The 23105-nt window shown below is 31.5% G+C and overlaps 1 protein-coding gene across 1 annotated transcript; it reads right to left on the bottom strand.

Moving 5' to 3' along the window:
* Positions 1 to 1579: 1579 nt before the first annotated feature.
* Positions 1580 to 22645, bottom strand: LOC132734746 (uncharacterized protein CXorf38 homolog). Its single transcript, XM_060721590.1, has 4 exons — positions 22233 to 22645; positions 3497 to 4091; positions 2272 to 2430; positions 1580 to 1785 (listed from the first exon to the last, which is right to left on the bottom strand). Exons 2-4 carry the CDS (start codon positions 4070 to 4072, stop codon positions 1675 to 1677), a joined length of 846 nt encoding a protein of 281 aa, XP_060577573.1. The 5' UTR covers positions 4073 to 4091; positions 22233 to 22645; the 3' UTR covers positions 1580 to 1674.
* Between the last annotated feature and the right edge of the window lie 460 nt (positions 22646 to 23105).

Raw genomic sequence — 23105 nt, 5'->3', positions numbered from 1 at the left:
CTCCTATGAACAAGGATAGCAAACATTTTATGGGGATCTCACCATAAGCCAGCATAGCTATCATAAAACTTTAAAGTGCCTATCTTCACTATGAACAAGCATAGCTAACATTTAAGTCTTTAAGTGTGACCATCATCATGACAAGAAACGCTTACATTAAATGAATGCCCGTAGCATAGCTAACATTAAACCTTTTTAAATGTGACCTTCACCAATTAGGAAGCTCAGGCCAGCTTACATTAAACCTTATATGTTTGACCTTCATCAGGGTAAGAATAGCTAATTATTTAAGCTTTTTAAATTTGACCTTTTATTAATGAGTTTTGGCCTTAAAAGGGGGTCAAAGGCAACATTTTAATTTCTTACTTTGTTTTTTTTCCATTCATTATTCGTAAATGCCCTCAAAATAATACATAAACAGTCAAAGGAACATAACTTTTTCTCCATATAAAGAATAGAAGGTGTTTTCTAACTTGACCCGCATGGGTCAGTTTAGTGCGCTAAGATTCACACAATAGTTTCGCACAGTGAACTCTTGAAACATTAAAGAACATGTCAAAGAATGACTTACACTTGTTTCTATCATACAATATCCACAATATCTGTTATTGTAACTCAAGTTTGTTCAAGTCACACGACTTGTCTTTAAACTATTCAGTGATTCTGGTTGGCTTCTAAATTTTGTTAAACATATATAGATAAATTTACGCGTTAAACCAAAAATAAATAAAATTAAAACAGAATTCAATGCTGGGACTTCAGAAATGTCATTTTAGCGTGATTTGAGTAAATAAGATCATTATGATTTTTTGCCTGAATATCCCTTTAAAGCAAGGAGTTTCTGCATGTGCCATATGCTTTCAGGAAATATGCTAAAACTTTTTTTTTTCATACGGGGATTTTGGAAAATTACTTTTAAAAATTCCAACAATATTTGTAAGCATTGAATAATTAAGGCTATATACATTTTGTACCTATTGTACATGGGATAAACTGGTTGTTTTTTTCAGTTAAAAGTATATTACCACATGGCCCACAAGAACTTAAATCATCAAGTAATTTATTAGTATATTACCACAATAACTAAAATCATAAAGTAATTTAAAGTATAATTACTACAAGAACTTAAATCATAAAGTAATTTCTTTACAATTACCTATCAGTTGACCTCTTAAATGGAAAGATGTCTATATACCTTAACGCGCTAAACATACACTTGAAGCGCCGCGTCACGACAAAATCCCCCAACATAATGGGTTTGCGACCAGCATGATCCAGACCAAACCTGCCATCCGCACAGTCTGTGATCAGGACCATCCTTCGCATAACAGCGTCTACTGTTATAGGTTGAGCGAACAGCATGATCCTGAAAGACTGCGTGGATCCAGGCTGGTCTGGACTCCAACACTGTCTCAAACACATTATGTTGTTTCGGACCGCTCATTAGTAACAAACAGACAGGAAATTGCTTTACCATCTTTCTGTCTGATACAATACTCTAGAACAGTAAATTCTTTTCAATTCGTATTGCTCAGTATTCCTATCATTTGAATCAAGTCTTATGTTCCTTTATGTCCTTCAAGTTCTTTTTCAATTTCCAGCTTTCCCTCCTTTTCACCAGACATCTTGGCTTCAAGGTCTATTAGCTTCTTCTTCAGATCATCATATTCTTCTTTAGTTTGCAGCACTTTCTGTCGATTTCAGAATTTTTGCCAGTTCTTCCTTAATTTCTCTTAGAATTTCATCAAAGCTTTCAGTGGTAATAATGAAATCTTTCTTCTTCAGCTGATTAAAAGAAATCAGTTTTATTATATTTTCTATCATAAAAAATGTAGCTTTGTAATTTATAATATTTTACTCTTCAATACAACGTATAATATTCTTCACATGCTTTTTCAATTTTTCGAATATTTAAAGTAATTTTTTATTGATATAATCAAACCTTACCACAATATCAGAATTTAGAATTCCTTAATTTCAGATGTATGAATTATATAGAATTTCAGGACCCTTAAAATTGTTCAGATTTCAAAGTTTTTGGAATTTAGAAGTTCTTTACAACTAAGATCTCATTTGTTATATATTTTAACATTTTATAGGTACATATATATTTTCATGTGACTTTATCAATTAACTTAAGGGAATTATTATTACACTTCAAACTCTGTTACCTAACTTTGTCCTGAATTATGTGGCATGACTGTTATCTTTAATCATTTAAGTTAACTCCATAAAGATTTCAAACCGATATAATTCATTATTTACACTTACATCTTGAAGTTTATTCACTGTTATCTGGGCATCTGGTTGTTGTAATAGCTCTTTACCATCTTGTAAAACTGCTATCATATCGTCAATATATGAATTGGCCTCACTTTCTTCTAATTCCATGCTGCTTGAGTGGAAAATATTATTTCTATACTGACGTACCTATTGAATAGAAAACACAGGTTTTAATATTGTTCTATGCATATACATGTGTATGCTGTTAAGCAATCAAAATTGTTTTGTTGACACTTGTTTAGGTACTTACCTTCATAAAAGACGCAATCATAAATTTTACCAGGCCTTTTTCTTACATGTATAATATTCATTGCAAATTTGGGGACATTGTGTCTAAGACTTAATTTTTTATTCAAATAAGGAAAAAAAGTTCACACCAAATACAAAATGTTTGTACCTTTTTTTCAAATCACCGACTTTGGGAAAGGGATTTTTTTCGGATTGGGAAAAAAAGGACAAAGTTTGCATTGGGAATGCCCAGGCCTATATTTGGACCCATGGGATAAGGAAATATAGGCCTGTATACAAATAGTTCTATATACAAATCTACAATTGTACATGTTTACAGTAAATATTAACCACAAGCCTTGTGAATTGTTATCATAAACGATTGGTGGAATTTGTTGTGAATCATTAAAGGGGTGAATTACTTCATAACCTTCTTAGTTAAACTAGAACTGCCACTGTCATGGCGTGAATACACCCGCATACCACTTTGTCAGAATAAAGCTCAAGGACAACTCCCCTGCCAAATCTGAAGGTAGTAAGCCATTGCATTGCTAAATTATGTATTCTACATGTTTTTGTGGCAAAGATCAAAGTGATTTTTACCTTTGACCTCAAAACTGAAACTGCCACTGTATGACTTGAATATACCCCCATTCATGCAGCTTTGCCTGGGGTGTTTTATGATGAATATATGAGAACATAATTTTTATGCTTCAAATATGAAAATGTCAAAATCAATATCACTTTAGACAGGCATTCATAAGCATTTGAGTGGATAAACTTATTGAAGTAAAAGCCCCTGTGACCTTGACCTTTGACCCAGTGACCTCAAAATCAATAGGGTCATCTACTTATCATGACTAACCTACTGTTGTGCGGGAGTATAAATATTATTTTCTCTTTTACTTAAATGCTGAATATACAAAATTTACATTACAATAGAGCTGATAAAAGATAAGTAAAAGATATTATATGAATGATTTACCTTTAAAAAAAGGTTGTTTGCTTTTGTGACATTGCATGCAATGTGGCTATGAAAATACTGGTTATTCATCATTAGAATTAATAACCCAGTACAATCAGTTTCACCAGCAGATGTCTTGTCCTCGTACCCTGGAGCATTTATAAAACACTTACAAATGCTCCAAGGGTCTGTTGACCACTGTTGAGCATCGGTATTTTTCCAGTTAGGTGCAGGTGGCGTGGAGGCATGATGCTGCACAATAAAGTCATAGATGGCGCCACATATGTTGTTCGGACAAGCAATTTTGCCCTTAAAGCAACAGCTGCATTTTACTTGCCCAAGAGGACAAACTTTGTTTCCAGCATTCCCAGGTACTAGCTTATGGTCTGGCTTGAGAGTTTCAACTTGACAGTTGCCACACGTCACAGTTGATGGTAGTGATTTTGTAGACCGGATGTTTTGTAAGATTTCCTTATGTTGTTGGTCAGCTATGTCATTACAGAATGGTACCAGTCCATCCTTTAAATATCCAAGTCCTAAACCAGCCTTTACCCACTGCCTGTATTTTTCCTTCTCTAAATGAAGTTGATGTGCCATCCTAATACTCTATCAATATCTAAACAAACAAAACAAAAAGATTATGTTAGATTTTATATAAATAAGTAAACAAGGTCTTGGATTGCAATTTAAAGTTCAAAATATTGAATAAATATAATATGCAATCAATTTCAACCATTATGGGATTTCTTTTCAACAGATGATATCTCCAGTTGATATTAAACTAAGAGAAGTACATGTACGAGGGTTAATCAATATATTCGTGGACACACTCCATAAATTATTTTTTTGGGGAAGGAAGGTTAATATAATTATATTCGACATTTATTCAATCATTTATCAATTTGATGTGTAAGTTTCAGATAAATAATCCCTATATTTTATCCATCAAAGTGCTGCAGCACTGAATGCGACGGACATGCAACCGGGGAGACATTAAGGGTTTTTTTAGAAAAAAAAATAAAACACAAAATATATAACAGAGAAAATTTGTTCCATACAAGGAGCAATATATTTTGTGTCCCAATCTGATATAATCCAGATTTTTTACTTTCAAGCAGAATGAAATATATGCCTAAAACCCTGGTCAAACTTGTAAATCAGTGTCATTATCGATTTATTCCAAGAAATGATATGTAAATGGAAAAAAAACTTTCAACGACATATTTCTAAAATAAAACCATGCAAATAGACTTCAAGCATAATACATTATACCACGGATAAATCCGTGATTATACATGTGAGAATGTTATTTAGAATTGCTTTGTGTTTTAACATCGTGGGCATATAGACAATAAAATATAAGTCATTTGTATTTTTATTTCTTTTGGATATGTACGTCTCATTAAAAATATTTTTGGTTAAAATCATCAGCAATTAATAGTCACCGTATTTTTTTGATTTTTTTTATTTGCAAGGGCCAGAGCACATCGTTTTTATTTTAATCTAAATGTCACAATTTTTTTTAAAAGCACTCTAGTGTTTAGTTGTCCTTTTCATTTTCTCACTAAATTACATTTTCAACTTGTTTGCTTCTTACAATTGTATAGAATTTCTAAAAGTATTGCATGTGAACAAAGTAAGTATCCGCTGGTTTATAACATGTATAATGTGTACTCCCTACTGTCCGAAAATCAGCAAAGGTAAAGCAGAATCTATTTTTAGAATAGCGAAGGTTAACTCATATCGTGACCTAGAAAATGTATCTAATTTATTAATAACTGCTGAATATTCAGCTAAACCGCGGTATGAGTCACGAAAATAGTTCTTCTTTTATTAATGCGCGAGTTATTCTAGAGTCCAAAAAACTTTTGATTTGTTAATAATAATGTTTTGTATAATGTAGAAATATTTATTTCCTACTAATAATTTCTTGGAACTCAGAGCTTACACCTTTATTATAGTATAATTTGCTGTCCTACTTTTTCGACAGCGGTAAATCGTTTCGGCAGTAATTTGCATAATTGCGCAATAATACTACGGGACTACAACGTTTTTATCAATTATATACGTCCATATTTTAACTTGGATAACTTAATTTGAAATTGAAAAGGCTAAATATGGAAGATTTTAAGATATCCCGACATAGTATGGGAGTTTTAAAGGATCAAATTCATGTACTTTTTCTTGGGCTGTTAATCGGTTGAGGACACTTTGCGCGAGTGTAGCAGACGAAATCCCATGTAGATGACTTAGCTCTGAACGCGCCTGAGGGCGCGTCCGTCGCAAAAATGACAGTTTTCAAAAATACAGGTAAAGCTGATCGCCGCAGCTCATTAGCAACTTACGTTACGTCGGCGTTACATCTCTTAAAAAATGCAGCACCATCTTCTACACATCATTCATGCCTGTGTACATACTGACTGAAAATGTTCTTATTAAATGAAGTATCAAATGAAAGCAACACAGACAATGCCATGGACTGTAAATCATAGAACCAGATAAACTTGTGTCCCTTTAACTCTGCCTTCAATTTCACTCGCATAACGTTCTCATTGCAACAAGTTTCGATTGGTCTGCCGCATCTCTTATTATCCTGAAGTTCTTCTCTACCCTCATGGAAGCATTTGTGCCACTTATAAACAAACAAATAAGACACTTTTTTTGTTCAAGATACACTTTCCAAGTTTTCCTTAGTCTGCTGTGGCGTCATACCAAGATTTACACAGACTTAATTACTGCCCTCTGCTCCAACAACGTCGTGCTCCTCTCTGGTGACACACCCCTGTCTCCATTAACATCTCCAACAAACAAAAGAAATAGTAGCGACGCTTGTTATTTTAAATGTTCTATAAGCGATATTAAAGAACGTTGCCGTCATTTTCATATTTAAAAGAAGCGCGCCAAAATAAGGCCAATTTTATAGTATTTTAAAATGGTAAATATAACTTTTTTAAGCTGCGGCGTTCGTACGGCATAGGGTTGCTATGGCGATACATATCATCAACAAAATGAGATTTTTAAAAAAAATCACAATATATTTGTAATAGTATTAAATTCTTCTCCTAAGTAGCGAAAATTCTTTATTATATCTTGATTAATTATTAAGTTATTAATAGCGTCCATGAATATATTGATCAACCCTCGTATGTGCTTGATTCATTGTGACCATTATATGAGCTAGACTTGTGCATCTATCTTATCCGTATTTTGGAATTAAATAAAAAGACAGTACATACCAATAGGAGGGCCATGATGGCCCTGAAATTGTTCACCTGTATATAAAAACTATCAATGACAAGAAACGAGTAATAGTGTAAGCTACAAATGTATAAACAAATTAAAGCAGATATAAAATCTAAATCTTTAACTGATACCACAAAGTTCATATATGTATCTGAAATAGTGTGTGTGTAAAAAACATGAGTGTTTTTAATATATATACATATAAAGAAAATCAATGACCCCCGCCCCTGGACAGGGCCAAATTGACCCCTGGGCCTTTTTAACAAACTTGGTAGACACTCACTAAAAATGTTTCAAGCTAAATATCTAAGCTCTAGGCACTAGCTCTTTTGGGTTTAAAAAAGAGGACTTTTTAAGTTTTTACTATACACGAATAAGGAAAATCAATGAGCCCCGTGGCAGGGCTAATTTTAACCACAGGGCTTTTACTTTAAAAACTGTGTAGAACCCAATTAAAAAAGTTTCATGCTAAATATCTAAGATTTAGCCCTTTTGGGTTTTTTAAAAGATGTTTTTTAGGTTTTTACTATTCATGTATACATAAAAGGGAAAATAATGACCCCTGTGGCTGGGCCATTATTTTGACCCCTGGGCTATTATTTGAACAAACTGCTAAATATCTAAGCTCTAGCTCTTTGGGTTTTTTAAAGAAGATTTTTATAAGAATTTCTTTCGGTTGCCATGGCAACAGCGTTCTGCATGGAATTAAATTCTTTGAAACATTTTCAAAGGTCACTCCTGTGAGGTTTGGATGAAAATGGCTCAGTGATTAATGAGGAGATGTTGTTAAAAGTAAAAGTTTACAGACGATGTCCGGACAGTCGGACGAAAAGCAATCACAAAAGTTCACCTTGTAACTTAGTGACAGATGAGCTAAAAAGTAGGGGTGTAATCGATTCAATCGATATCGGTGTATCAACAATCTTTGTTATCCGATTTGATATCGATTCCATCTTTAAATATATCGAATGCACACATATTTCAAGCTTAAAAGACACTTCAGCAAACAGGTTTTATAGTACAGATAGACCAAACGTCAAAATAAAAGCGAAATATAAAGTTATGGAAGCCAGAACTAACATATTCGAAACTTTTTTTTTCTAAAACGGAAATCAACACCAGAGTTACCTCCCAGTGTCTCTAACCAAAGCTGCCGAATTTCATTGTAAATCCCGCATGTCTGCTGAGAGGGGGTTAAGACCCCCCAATTCAGATGTTTAAAAGGGAAAATGCCAAGAATTTTGTTTTAGTGTTTCTTTGTAAAAATTATGATTGCAAATGTTAAACATTAATAATTATTCCGGTTCTAAACACTATAATTTGCCAATTTAATCTCGGCTTAGTAATAGAACGGCAAGGACGGGATTAAGCATAATCCGTAACTACGTAATAGCAACAACAACAAAAGTAAAATGGAAAAGGCTTTTAACATTTATAGTTACTAGTCATTTGTTGTCATTAAAAGTTAAAATGATAAAAAGAAACAAATTGTTCACTTTTCATAGTTTATTTATTTTTTTAATGTGTTTAAATGTAACTGCATATTAAAACAAATTAAAAAGACTTGAAAGCTTAATTTTGCCTGGCAATCAATATATCGCTGTATCGCCGATAATTCATTACCGATATACCGATATAAAAATCCTTATCGATGACACCCCTACAAAAAAGAGCTAAACATATAAGCTGGGATACAGAAATTTGAAAGCAGAGTAGAGGTGTAACAATTCAACATAACATCGCGATCTGCCCTGTCTTTGATGCATGCATCGTATTGGAATTATAAATTATAATGCAATACATATTTCACCACCCGACGCATTGTTATAGCGTGAAAGTATCGCAATACACTACATGTATATTATTTATGATATAATGAAAAATACCTTCAATCCTTAAGTTAAAAGTAAAAATCCTTAAGTAATAAGTAAATAGTTGAAAGATAGAAACTTGAAAACAAGTTATAATAACAAGTTGAAGAGTTTATTGTTTTGTTATTATAATAGTTTTATATTATATTCGTAATTATGCTGTGAACAAATGACCAAGTTTTTTATATAGATAATGTCTCTGTCAGTGAAAGTCAGTATTGTGATAAGTATTGCATTGCAACATAAAAATACAAGTTTATCTATGTTTCTTGTTTTCTTCAAAATTTGGTGTGATTGTTCATTCTGTCCAGTAATCTTGGAACAAATACTGGACCGGATCTGTTTCCCTGGACCAAATAAAATTCAGGAAAATAAAAGAAATACAATTCATTTTGGTATATGAGATATATGACCTAGGCCTGCTTACATGATAAAATTAATTTGTCATAAGTCATTACCATAATTTCAAGTTATAAGAAGATATGTCATCTGGAAGACACAGCAAGAGTAAGTCGACAGAAATTTGATCGCTTGGATTTTGGGAAAATTACCCAACTGGAAGGCAGTTTATTCGAATTGAATGAATAGTATTTTGTATTACGCACATAAATATATTTCATTAATATAATAAAAGTACATTATTATTTGCAATAACTGTTCAATCAAAACATAATATGTATTAAGTATAAATATTTGCAATAACTGTTCAATCAAAAATTAATGTGTATTAAGTATAATTCCATGTATTTGCAATAACTGTTCAATCAAAACTTAATGTGTATTAAGTATAAATATTTGCAATAACTGTTCAATCAAAACATAATATGTATTGAGTATAAATATTTGCAATAACTGTTCAATCAAAACTTAATGTGTATTAAGTATAATTATTTGCAATAACTGTTCAATCAAAACATAATATGTATTAAGTATAGATATTTGCAATAACTGTTCAATCAAAACTTAATGTGTATTAAGTATAATTATTTGCAATAACTGTTCAATCAAAACATAATATGTATTAAGTATAAATATTTGCAATATCTGTTCTATCAAAACTTAATGTGTATTAAGTATAATTATTTGCAATAACTGTTCAATCAAAACATAATATGTATTAAGTATAAATATTTGCAATAACTGTTCAATCAAAACTTAATGTGTATTAAGTATAATTATTTGCAATAACTGTTCAATCAAAACATAATGTTTATTAAGTATAAATATTTGCAATAACTGTTCAATCAAAACTTAATGTGTTTTAAGTATAATTATTTGCAATAACTTTTCAATCAAAACATAATATGTATTAAGTATAAATATTTGCAATAACTGGTCAATCAAAACATCAAACATAACTATAACAAACAGTTTTTTCTATTTATCAAATTCTCAATCCAAAATAAATGAAACAGATGCAGCAGATAATGGTCCTCTTTATTTTCTTACGGAGCATTTTGATTGGTTGTTACTTGTGTGAAAACCTAAGACAAAAGAAAATATTTCATGCAGACACAATGATTTTTTATGATGTATTTCACAACGGAATAAAGGTTGTTTCCCGTAGCCCAAAATAGATATATTTTCCCCTAAAGATGGTAATATTTTCCCCTAAAATGCCCTGTGCACATTCTTAACTAGAGCAACTGACTTGTATCGACTAGAAGACAGAAAGCTGTCCCTGTAGATAGCTTCTGCTATGAACCATGCATGTAAAATGGAAATTTTATAAAATGTCATTCTCAGTTGCTTAAATTAAATTTTTCATTTTTCTGATTTTACGTGCTATATTTTAGTGATAAAACTATGATTAAGTATAATCGAAAATTGATCGTTTATAGGACCGATCGGCGATGATTGAATAATCGATTATCGGAAATTTATTTTCTTGCGGTTACTTAAGTCACTCACTGTAGTATAACATCACTAAATTAAAACCAGCTTTGGTTGAAACAAGAAATGTAATTCAAATGAATATAAAAGCTACGGTGGCCATGGAGCTGACAGTGAGGCATTCTAGTTAAAAATATACCATGCTGAAATTTGACATTAGAAAATATTTAGAATTGCGACACAGTCTATTTGTAAATATAAAATAAACATGTTTTGACTTCACATAAGTGAGATATGTTATGTATAAACTTATTCTACACATTAAAGGTGGTTACAATATCAATATAATTATAGTGTCATTTAAAAATTGGCAGTTTGTTAAAAAAGGACCAAATTTACCTATTTTCATAAATAGTTTTATTCATTCCTTTATTGGAATTGAGACAAAATAATTTCATAGATTTTAATGAATTTAAAGGTGAGTAAACTAGTTCATTTCAGATGATAAAGTGGTTAATATTTTTTTTTAATATAGAATATTGATGGAATTCTTATAAATATTATAACATGATATGTACATTGTACATATCTACTTTGTTATTGTAAATGTTTCGACTATACAATCGATGATTGATCGAAAAGGGTTGTTCGATTATTTTCAATGATCGATTATGATTTTTGTCTGATTAAGAAACCCTACTATATTTTCCCCTTCAGAAAGCCAAAGATTGTTTTGAAAATGGAAGTGGCTAGCCATACGGGCCTGTAGGGCTAGCGGCTAGCAAAAAGTTCTAGCTGTATGTGAGTCACTTTCCACTAGCCAGGACAAACTGTATTGTCTAGCCGTACAGTACTATTCAAAATTATATGAAAGTCGAAAATGCGAATGTTATTTATGTCTTTAAACAAGCAAATTCGTTGAATTTATATCCCCCGCCGAGTACTTGTTATTATTAACACAACAACTGAAGACATAAGGCTTTATTTATATATTAATCAAGGCATAAACAGTAATATTTTTTGAACTTGATAAATATTCAGGGCAATAACAAAGCCATATCTTTGTGTAAAATAGTAAAATCTGGAAATGCCAATGAGATGTATGCATACTACATAACTACATGTAATCAAGGGCCATAAATATGAGTTATAAGTATCTGACTGGAACAAGGCGACTATATGCACATCTCCTCTTAGTATCCAATAAAGTTTCATTGAATTTCAGCCAGAATTAGCAGAGAAGTTCAAGTAGCGAGGAAACAAATATTTTTCTATATGGATACTGCATAGCTAATCAAGGGCCATAAATCTGAGTTAAACTGTCTGACCGGAACAAGCAGACGATATGCGCATCTCCTCTTGGTATTGAAAGTTCCCATAAAGTTTCGTTGAATTCAAGCCAGTAGTTGCAGAGAAGTAGTGCGGAAACGGAAGGACGGACAACGCCTAAACTATATCCCCCTCCCGATTCCATCGGCGGGGGATAACAAGGATGTTAACCAATTTCCCTGCATTTGTCCTCGTGTCTTCACTTTAAAAAAAATGTTCAGCCATTTTGTAAAAAAAAGAATACGAATTAAGGTAATGCATAGTTGTAATCTTGATAATAATGTCAAAGTTGCATGTTATCAGTTATAATGTCATTGTTGTTCATGCTTATGATTTATTGTTTTATTTGTATAAAAGATAAACGAGCCGCGTCACGACAAAACCAACATAGTGTGTTTGCGACCAGAATGGATCCAGACCAGCCTGCGCATCCGTGCAGTCTGATCAGGATCCATGCTGTTCGATATCAGTTTCTCTACATGTAAAACGGTTGGTAAGCAGACAGCATGGATCCTGATACTGGTTGCAAACGCACTATGTTGGTTTTGTCGTGACACAGCTCTAATTATTAAATCATTTTTTGTTTTAAATTTGAGCACATGGATCAAATAAATATTCATTACGGCATGATCAGAGTATAAATAAATAAAATAAATAAATAAATAAAAAGAACATTGAAAAAATGGTGAAAAGCAAAAACAATTGTATAATTTTTAAATACAGTAGATCAATATCGAACATAAAAGCACAGTGAATTAGCTTTAATTAATTAAAGCCTATCCAGGGGCTGACAATATAATTTTGGAATGCGTTTCACAGAACATGCTAACTGTTCTCGCCATCTGGCGATAACAAAGATAAATATTCATACTTTATACTGCTACTGTCTATAATTATCATCAGCTGGATAAAGCCTTGCCGGATAAACTTATCTTTCTCCAGTCATTATGTCACATGATGACGTCAATAGTTAAGCAGCAAAACAAAACTACATAAAGATGCTAATTTATCGGGAAAAGTAAGAATGAAACCATTTAATTATTCTAAAAACATCATTATAAGCAGGATAAATCAAATACATGGTTGATGTCGGGATGGAGAAGGTTTATCCGGTTTGCCGCGAAAGTGAGTCTTGGCTCGCTCAAACTCGCCAAGATACAGTTTTTCGCTCACCGGATAAACCTTCTCCCTCCCAACATCAACCATGTATTCTCTATTTACTGTAGCCATGGTGATTAATCTCTAAAAAGTAATCATACGATGACAACTGTTGTTTCTTGGTTAAAATTCTTCTTTAAAGGCGCAAAATATCATGAATTTTCGACTTCCATATGATTTTGAAAAGTGCCGTACGGCTAGCCAATACATAGTGTTGGGGCTAGCCGTATGTGACTTACGTACATGTACGATGCTGTCCAGTAATCTTGCGCACCTAAGCACTTATCAGCTATTTTACTACGATTCAAATAAATACAAAAAACTCATAATTATTTTCCTATTTGAAAAACTCTAAGACATATAATGACAGAAATATTTTTTCGAAATAACTCATTGAACTGCAGGAGTGCAACAATGTAAACACTTACCACCATGTTTAATCCCAACATTTATTTGTCCGGTGATCTTGCGCATGTGTTACGAATGACGTCACGGTAGCTTATTTTTTAAAGTATGGTGTCCCAGTAATGGCTTACAGACACTTCACCCCCCAGACACTTCACCCTAGGCCCTTTGAAGCGTCTTACCGATTTTGGGGGGTGAAGTGTCTTAAGGGGTGAAGTGTCTCCGAAATTTGAGGGGTGAAGTGTCTGGGGGGTGAGGTGTCTTGCTACCCCAGTAATACTATCAATATAAATTTTGTGAGTCCAATAAATTATGAATGAAAAGCTAATTTAAACTGTTCATACTTTTCAAACAAAACTATAACACAAATTATTTACATCAAGGGTTTGTTATTTTACTGTTCACTACTACACCTGGGACACCTGAAATCATCACTACCAGTCAATGTCTCAATTTCTGTACAGAATTTCAGATGCACCCATCGACTTCACTCAGTATAACACCAGTTAACAAATTCAATGCTCTTGTCTAAACCATTTTACGCTTCCGTAGAAAAAAATGAAAAGCGCAGGAGGGGCCCATTTTGACAAGATGGCGGGAATCGGCAGGAGATAACAACTGAACACACCTTAATTTGCAAAGGGAAAAAAGAAAATTTACAACATTTTATCGGTGCAATACTGCTTTAAAATGTGTGATATTGATTTTTTTTCTTGCTGTACGTAAGATTTTGGAACTGGATGAATAGACAGAAATATAATGGGAAAATAGGTCAGTGGGCGTGTTTATGAATAAATAATTAGGATGACGAAATAATGTAAACAAGCAGGTTTGACAGATATTTTTTAACTTTCGTACCTTGATGTAGTTCAAAGTAAGACCAAGACACAAATTGTGGCTGAAAATTTCTAGCGACAGCATAAACAAACAGCCAAACGAAAGGAAATGCCGAGTGCGCAAGATCGATTTCGAGACGTTTCGGCCCCAAGACGTATCGGCCCCAAACTACCCAAGACGTTTCGGCCCCAGACGTTTCGGCCCTTTACCAAATCGACTCCAGAATAAGTACTGTATTTTAAACCGATATATTAATAGCATTTCGATAAATAAATGAATCAATTGATATATATATATATTTAATCACATAATAATAGTAGGGGGAAACTAATCAATACAAACAGAACAGAACATAAACTATATTTGAAAAAATATAATACACAAACAAACAATTATTTACACCATATATAGAAAATATTTTATTTGAATGATTAAGAAGCAAGACACAAAACAATACACGAGACAGACATTAAATTATCATCAACAACTATTTAACAGTGACGAGTTTGATAGTTACGAAAATACAAGTACAGAACAGTATAACAATTTTACTTGAAACAAAACAAATGTGAACAGACAATTTTTATAAATAACATTTTTACAATTTTTCAAATCTTTTGAAGTTTTCTCTGATATTACCTACCGCCAATTAGCATAAAGCTATAAACAGTTAATTAGTTACACCTTGAAAAAAATAAGTATAGTTTAATTAAGATCAAAAGATAATGTTTTCTGAGGAATGATTGTAAGCAACTTTCTTAATCCAGAAGTTTCAGTGGTTAGTTTTATAAATTAAGTAACTTGCCTTTATTGTTTGTAACAACTTTTTAAAAAACATTAACTTTTGTCTAAATGGTTCAAGAGATCAAAAGATAATAAATAATTATTTAAAGAATTAAAGTGTCATGATTGTTTAATTGTAATTAAATTAATTGTTGTTAATCAATCAAGCAATATACTATAGTGGGGCCGAAACGTCTCGCGGAAAAGGGCCGAAACGTCCAGGGGCCGATTTTTCGACTGGGGCCGATTTGGTTTGGGGCCGAAACGTCCTGTTTGCGCAAGATCACCGGCCGCGCAAGATCACCGGACATAGCTAGAACTTTCCTTTCTTTGAGAATTAAGAAAAAATCAGAGACATTTGAATCATAACCTTATCCCCATAGAATTCGACTAGATGTAACAATTACTAATCAATATAAAGAATTAATTTGAGAAACAATTTGATGATTGCTGCTTTTTTTAAGATTTGCCTCACGCTCCCGCAAAAATATACAAATAAGAGATTAAGACTCTTCTTTCTACTTTCGTTTTCAACCCACAGGTAAACGTTGCGTGGCCATGACTTACACTATACCCCCGTTCCCCCTCTACAACCCAAAACCCTAAAAAAAAAATTATGAAAAAAAAAAAAAATTTTATGACTTAAATATTATAAAGGTATTTTACTCTACTTTCATTTTCATAGAAATATCACTAGCATCTCAATTATCAGCGCATATATTGATCAATTTTTCACCGATCTTAACAATCTTGGTCTCAAATCTTAGATAAATAAATACTCTTTAAGAAAACAACACTGGCACCTTCGCTGATTATACGTAGCAAGAAATATCCAAGCCCAAACTGTCAACAAATGAAACTCGGAAGAGATCTGATTGCACCGTTTCGGTAAAACTCTCACGAGTAAAACACACTAAATTCACCGTGAAAGAATATTTCTTTGTATTGCGTATTTAAATAAGATAAAATTAAGTTATTATTTATAATAATTGTTCAATCAAAGCATCTTATGAAACTATAACGCACCTTTTTTCCTATATGTCAAATTCTAATTCCAAAATGAAAGTAAAATGGGCCTGCAGATTGTTTTCAAATGGAGTATTTTCATTGGTCACAGGAAAACCTCGGACCAATGAAAATACTTAAAGGGAAACAACTCTGCTGTGCCAATTTACTTTCATTTTGGATTAAGAATTTGACATATAGGAAAAAAGGTGCGTTATAGTTTCATATGATGCTTTGATTGAACAATTATTATAAATAATAACTTAATTTTATCATATTTAAATACGCAATACAAAGAAATATTCTTTCACGGTGAATTTAGTGTGTTTTACTCGTGAGAGTTTTACCGAAACGGTGCAATCAGATCTCTTCCGAGTTTCATTTGTTGACAGTTTGGGCTTGGATATTTCTTGCTACGTATAATCAGCGAAGGTGCCATTGTTGTTTTCTTAAAGAGTATTTATTTATCTAAGATTTGAGACCAAGATTGTTAAGATTGGTGAAAAATTGATGAATATATGCGCTGATAGAGATGCTAGTAGATTGGCTATAAGACTAATTGCAACACTGATATTCAATCCAATGTTTATTTGACTTTAACAATTTAAAAAAGTGAGTTACCTTTACCGGGATTTGAACTCCAGACCTCTCGCTTCCTAAGCGAGCCCGAAAACCCTTCAGCCACGGTTAAATTTATATGTGAACGGCCTGAAGAAAACCATATTATTCTAAATTAGGGCTTGTAACGACTTTTAACTGTTGTTTTAACACACAGATGTAAAATAATCCTGAAGCTTACTATAAGCATGTATATCTATAAAGAATCAAAGGGCTTCAAGAGTTCTTTGGTATTTTCTTGATCTTTGCAATCTAAATCGTACTGTATATCTGTATGCATTTTCCTGTATAAGTTTATTTTTAGTGTATTATAATTCATTTTGTAAGGCACATACGGAATTCTGCATAACTAGAGTTGCATCAAAAAATCATTTATGTACTTTTTTTACGACAGCCACACTTTATCCTTGTAAAGCATGGCTACTTCCTTAACAAAAACAATTAAAAAAAAGAATTTAACAAAAAAAAAATTTCCTCGACTGGGATTCGAACTCGAGACCTCTCACTCTCTAGGCGAGCGCGTTACCACTGTACCACGGAGAAGATATACACAAATGTCTGAATAATATCAAGTGATTCTAAATTTAGAACTTCCATTGCATTCAGGTTTGTATCCTTATTAATTTCGAGGTATTTTGTTCAGGGTAAAACCCTTTGTTTAAAATTGAAGTAAATATTTGCGAAAAACGCCTCTCGCCGAAACAGTCCGACATGTAAAAATCGATATATTTCCACTACTCGTTTGTGTAGTATTCGGTAATCCTACATGGCTAAAAAATAGTATTTTCATTGATGTAAAATCATATTCCCATCCGCGTAATTTGTGATTGTGCATTTATTGACAATTCTATAAGCCAACGCTTATTGTTAACTTAAATGCGTTTGTAATTTGTTGGAAATACTTGTAACAAAATAAAATATTCTTTCTTAATCGCTAGTTTTAAGCTGTTTGAGAACTACTTGGGTTGTCAGGTTTTCGTAAACTTCTGTGTCAAGAGATTGAATGTCCGCTTTCGATCAAAAAAATACCAGAAAAATAATATTAGAAATCTTCGACCATTCTGGGGAAATTTACTTGGCCTTGAAAATTGATTGCGCCCTGTCTTTACCATCTTTACGCAGGTGATTCTCCCCCTGAATTTTTCGGGCTTTAGTGTAACATTTTACAAAAGGGAGTAACCGCTTCAAAAAAGTGAAACTACTTTCGGCGTTTGCCAATTAAAGAACTTAGACCTCTGAAATTTCGCTACCCATTTATTTGTTTGGTCTTTACGACCCAAACAAATTATAAAACGATTTTTGAACACTAAAATGTTTTACCTTACACCTGTTGAACAATTTGGTAACGGAAAATACTCTTTTTTTAAATAGCGCAATATTCACTAAGGCATTATTTGCAGTTTCTTTAATTATGAGAAAAAAAAAAGCGGGCATACAGTACAGTAATTTTCATTTTTTCATTTCAATTTTAATTTTGAATTGTATTTGCTTGAATGTTGGACATTGAACTTATTGACCAAAAGTGTCTTACCAAATACATATTTTCCAGCAAATTATTTTCAACAAAAAATTGGTTGTACTTTAATGTTTATTGGGGTTTATGGATGATTAACAAATTCTAACTATTTGTGTTTTATTTTAATGTGAGATGAGTTGGGGATATGATATTATTCGATCGCCAGTTTAACTCCCATTCTATTAGGCCAAATACCTAACCTATAAGTATCACACTTTTCCCAGCTATCTCACCATTATTAACAGATACTGTAATCTAAGCTATTTCTTTGCTAAAATATTTATTTATTCAAATTTATTAATTTTTCGAAAAAAAAAATTGGATGTTGCCACCCTTTTTTTCCTAGCAAATAGCTCTAATATATCCTATTCTCTTCAAAAATTATTTCTTGAAAATTCATTTCAAATTTGTTCAGATTTAAAACAACAATTTAAACTCTTTAGATATTCTTATATAAACATTTTCTGGGTTTTTATAGAGAAAAGATTAAACAATGGTCCCCGTAATATAACATAATTACAACTTTTGAAACTTTTTTTTATCTTAATTACCAGGTTAAGCAACCAGATTCCAGTACTGGAACATTACTGAATCTCATTTGTCCATATTCATATATTCTATCTATCTCTTGGAGACTACCAAACCATAATATATGGTTAAAATATACTATTTAGAAAAATAAACATTTTAAAGTTAAACTAATCTTTTGCATTTTATACAAATATTTACAAACACTGTATTCAGCATAAAAACATATTGTATACAAAATAAAGAATGTTTATACCTGTAAAAACTTTTACCATACGCTTAAGCAATTTAATTCTTATCGCCTTAAGCAGTAACATAAATTTTGTTTACATCTCATATATTAAACCAAATTGCAAAACTTTATATAGAAATATCCAGTTATTAAAACATCTCTCATCACTAAGCAACCATTCTTAATTTAAAGCAGTATATTTTTGTTTACTATTTCTCACCAACCCTATTAAACCCATCTAAAGCAATCATTAAGTCGTTCTTTCATAAGTACCATCTACCTAAGCCCCACTTTAAGTCAGTTATAAAAGGGTCTTAGTTAAAGATTTTCACCAATATTAACACCCCCTTAATACCCCCAGAATACTCAGTTTTTTGTTTAAACATCTTTCAAACCTTCTATCCACCGTCATAAGCAGTTTTTCCGCTTTAACATTTCCTAAATCTATGCTATCACCCACTCTCAGAAATACCCAGTATTTGTTAACTCTTTACCCAAAAGGGTATCGAAAATTTTTAAAATTTATTTTAATTATTTTAAACCCCTCTCTTTCACTCTACCCAAATAGCCTTTTTTTTAAAAAATTTTAAACCCAAATAAAAACTACCCAAACCCCCTTTTTTCCCGAGAAATTTAGGTTCGTAATACCCCGGGGTATTCTTTTTTATCTTTTTGGGTTAGGGTTTTAACAATGGGGAAAAAAGTTTTATAATAAACCCCGGTATATTTTTTTTTTTAAACACCAAGGTAAATACAAATTAAGGGATAATACACGTCAACACCAGAGCAAATTTACAATTTTTTTTTAAAAAAAATGTAAAAAAGGGCAAAATTTTATGTATATCGGTTTTTTTTTTTTGTTGAAATAGGGAAAATTTTGCAGACACACAAAAAAACTTTTATCGAATTCTACCAAACTTTCAAGATTAACCCCTTTTATTCATTCATTGTCCGGCTAATAAAGGTTTTTCAAGAGAGCTGGGACTTATTTTTACAGTTCATTATCCAAAAAAATAGAGCTTATTCACAAAATATATATCGCTGTTAGACTTATTTGGGAAAAAGTAAAAAGTTGGCCCCCCAAACCAGAAAACAATATACAATTTTTATGAAGTTCCATATCGAAACTCATTATCTAGATTAGCGGGCTCCAAAAGAGATTGTCCAGTTCGAATGTATGTCAAAAAACAGGTTTAGAATTAATAACAAAAAAAAAACAAAATTATTCAAAAAATTAAAAACTAATTTTTGTGGTATTAGATTATAAGATAGTAATTAAAAAAAATATAGTTATTACATTATTTACTGTAATAATTTATTTTGTTCGACAATTAAAATAGCTATAATAATTTTGAAAATACGATTTCCATATATCATTAGAAAATTAAATTCATTTAAAAAAATAAATAACTTTTCTTTATTGAAAGTCTTTTAAAATGACCATGAAAAATTAATATTTAAAAACAGATGATAATTTTCATTTTAAATTGAGGAAACGCATTAAGGATTTTAATTTTATAAAGAAGATTGCTATCTTATATAATCTTCTTTGCCGCAATTTATACCATTGAATGATTTTTAATACAAAGGGAAATATTTGATATCATCACTTTAAAATGAGAATAGTAAATTTTAGATTAAAAAACCTTTGAACAAACGGTTTATGACGGGTGTTCTTAATTTTGTGGAAAGTTTATTCAAATAATAAAAATACATTTTGTACCAGTAAGTAAAACATACCATCCTAAAATAATTTTAGAAAAGATATAAAACCTTTCTTTGGCCATATGTTAAGAAGGGAAAGTTAAACTTTTCAAAGGGGGAAAAAAATAGGAAAAAATCAGTCCAAACTTTTTAATTTGAAAACCAGTTTAAACATATTAAAGGCAGAATTTAAAAATTATCAATAATAGTATGCAAAAGGGTAGTCAAATATTCTTTGGGACAAATTTTAAATACTTGTAACCTTTTTGCAAAAATGCCCTTTAACTGTATCGACAAAAAACATTTATAAATTTCCAAAGTAAAATTTCGAAATGAAATTAAAACGTCTTTAAAAAGAAAGCGAGTATTCACAAAATAAAATCGTTATAATCCGAAGGGTTTTGGGCTCTCGAAAATGATTGATATTAAACAAGCTTTCTCGTCCAATTATAAATAAGTAGAATCTCTTTTACAAATGTATCTCATAATTATTTAAGTTAAAATAGTCCTAAACACTGCTCAGAAACCCCTTTGCAAGAACAGCGTCCGTAGATCTTTTTATAATTGTGAAACAGAAAGCTTAAACTTTTGAAAAATGCTAATAAATTTGAATATTCGCCAAATAATTATTTAAAAGAATTATCTTATTTTTATGAATTTGTTATAATAATTTGAAAAAATTACTTCTTCATGTAAAAAACATTTAAACTGACTTTTATCAAATAAATTAATATATTACATTATTTAGCAAATTTATTATTTTCTTACTTTAATACTATTTGTATTAAAACAAATATTGACTAGTAAGCCTTTGCAATTTTGGATTTGGTGGGGGGACCTTTAAAATTTATAATATCATAAAGCATTCTGTTGACAACCAAACCATTCACAGACAGCGTATAATAAAGGCCGCCCTAAGGCCACAGGCAAGCGTTTATGTCAATCAAATCCCCTAAGGCAAAAAAAAGCCGTATGCTATACATATATCCACCTAAGGGAAAACCAAAGTGTTTGCAGACCCCGACAATGAAATAGATATGTCAAGTTCTTCCTTAAAATTTGTTATTAAAGAAAGATTAATTTTCATTGTCATTTTTTTTCACCCTTTATATATACATGTTAAAGTATTAAAATTATATTCCCCGTTTTATAATGCCATTCATCGGTTTCATTTTTCACTGTTTTACCAAATATTTACAACCACCCGTGCCGATTTTGCGATTCCGTTAAAATGGTATTCACGGCCGTGCAATATTTTGACGGAGTCATTGCGTTAAACAAACAGAGTGTAAAACGCGCTAAATGTTAGCGTTTATATAGACGCGTCAATGAAAAAGACTCATTTTCACATATTTAACGTCTTTATTTGGGGTATGTGATAAAATAAATATTAAACGTGTAAGTTCATTATCTGGAATTTATTCATCGTTGAATAAAATAATATTATGCTCGCCAGAGGCTCGCATAATATAATTTTATTCAACTCGTGCAATAAATTCAGTATTGAACTTACACTCATTCAATATCCTCTCTATATTTAATAGATTATAGCATTTTTGTCACTTCCTAGCTTCTTTGATCATAAACAATCAAACATTAAATATAATAAGCTCTCTAGTATGAACATGACATCTACATTCTCATAATCATAAAATGTGCATATTAATGAGACATAATTAATCAATTAAAACTTACCGCAAGTTGTTCTTATGTGTTAAAATGATTATCCCGGACTTTTTTCGGCCATCTTGACATATCCCCAAAGTAATGGATTATGCAAAATGTATTTTTAAACTTTAGATTAACATGTTTTGATACACCTTATTGATTATCCATAATGGACTTCAGAACGAATTGAATGTAAAACTACCACGTGACTTTGCTGTATATCAAACGTCCAGTCATAGGGAAGTAGGCAATTGAACAAGTAAAAACATGTGTTTCGGTAAAACATAAATGATAGATTGGCTCTACATATAAGATCAGTCGATAGATCTGAAAAGACACCAAGCTATTTCGTAAATACTTTAGGCCTTAAATGAATATCATACCAGACCAATGTTAAAGTATTTTAGCGAGCTTTATTATAACATGTAAATAGCGCGTCAAATAACAGGTAGATCTATACGTTAATGGGCAAGGGTGTAGGTGAGAGATTTATCCGGAGTTGTAATATTCAAAACTAAAATGTCTTTACCTTATCTGATCCTGTTGTAAAAAAATCCCAAAAAAAAACAAACATTTAGTGTGTACGTTAAATACCACAATTTGATTTATGAGTGATTAATAACTTATAAAAGATAACAATTATCTCAAATTAAATCAATTTCCATCAAAAATATTTCATGATTGCCCTTAACAGAAAAAACAAGTCGACACATTATTATAAGAATCATAATATTTAGCCAAATGAATTCGTAACTATGCAATCCTTTAGCAATATAACTGAAGCTTCTTTTTTTTAAACAGAAAGTATACGCATCTTATGTTTGCTTTCTTTTTGATCTTCTATTTAATTTGTCAGTAGACAAAATAAATTTTTAAACCATTTACACCTAAGCATTGGGA

This window comes from Ruditapes philippinarum, unplaced genomic scaffold (assembly GCF_026571515.1).
Source record: "Ruditapes philippinarum isolate M1 unplaced genomic scaffold, ASM2657151v2 ctg7742_1_1_1_1, whole genome shotgun sequence".
Taxonomy (NCBI): Eukaryota; Metazoa; Mollusca; class Bivalvia; order Venerida; family Veneridae; genus Ruditapes; species Ruditapes philippinarum.
The sequence above is the reverse complement of the archived record's forward strand: the minus strand, read 5'-3'. Positions and strand labels throughout refer to the sequence as shown.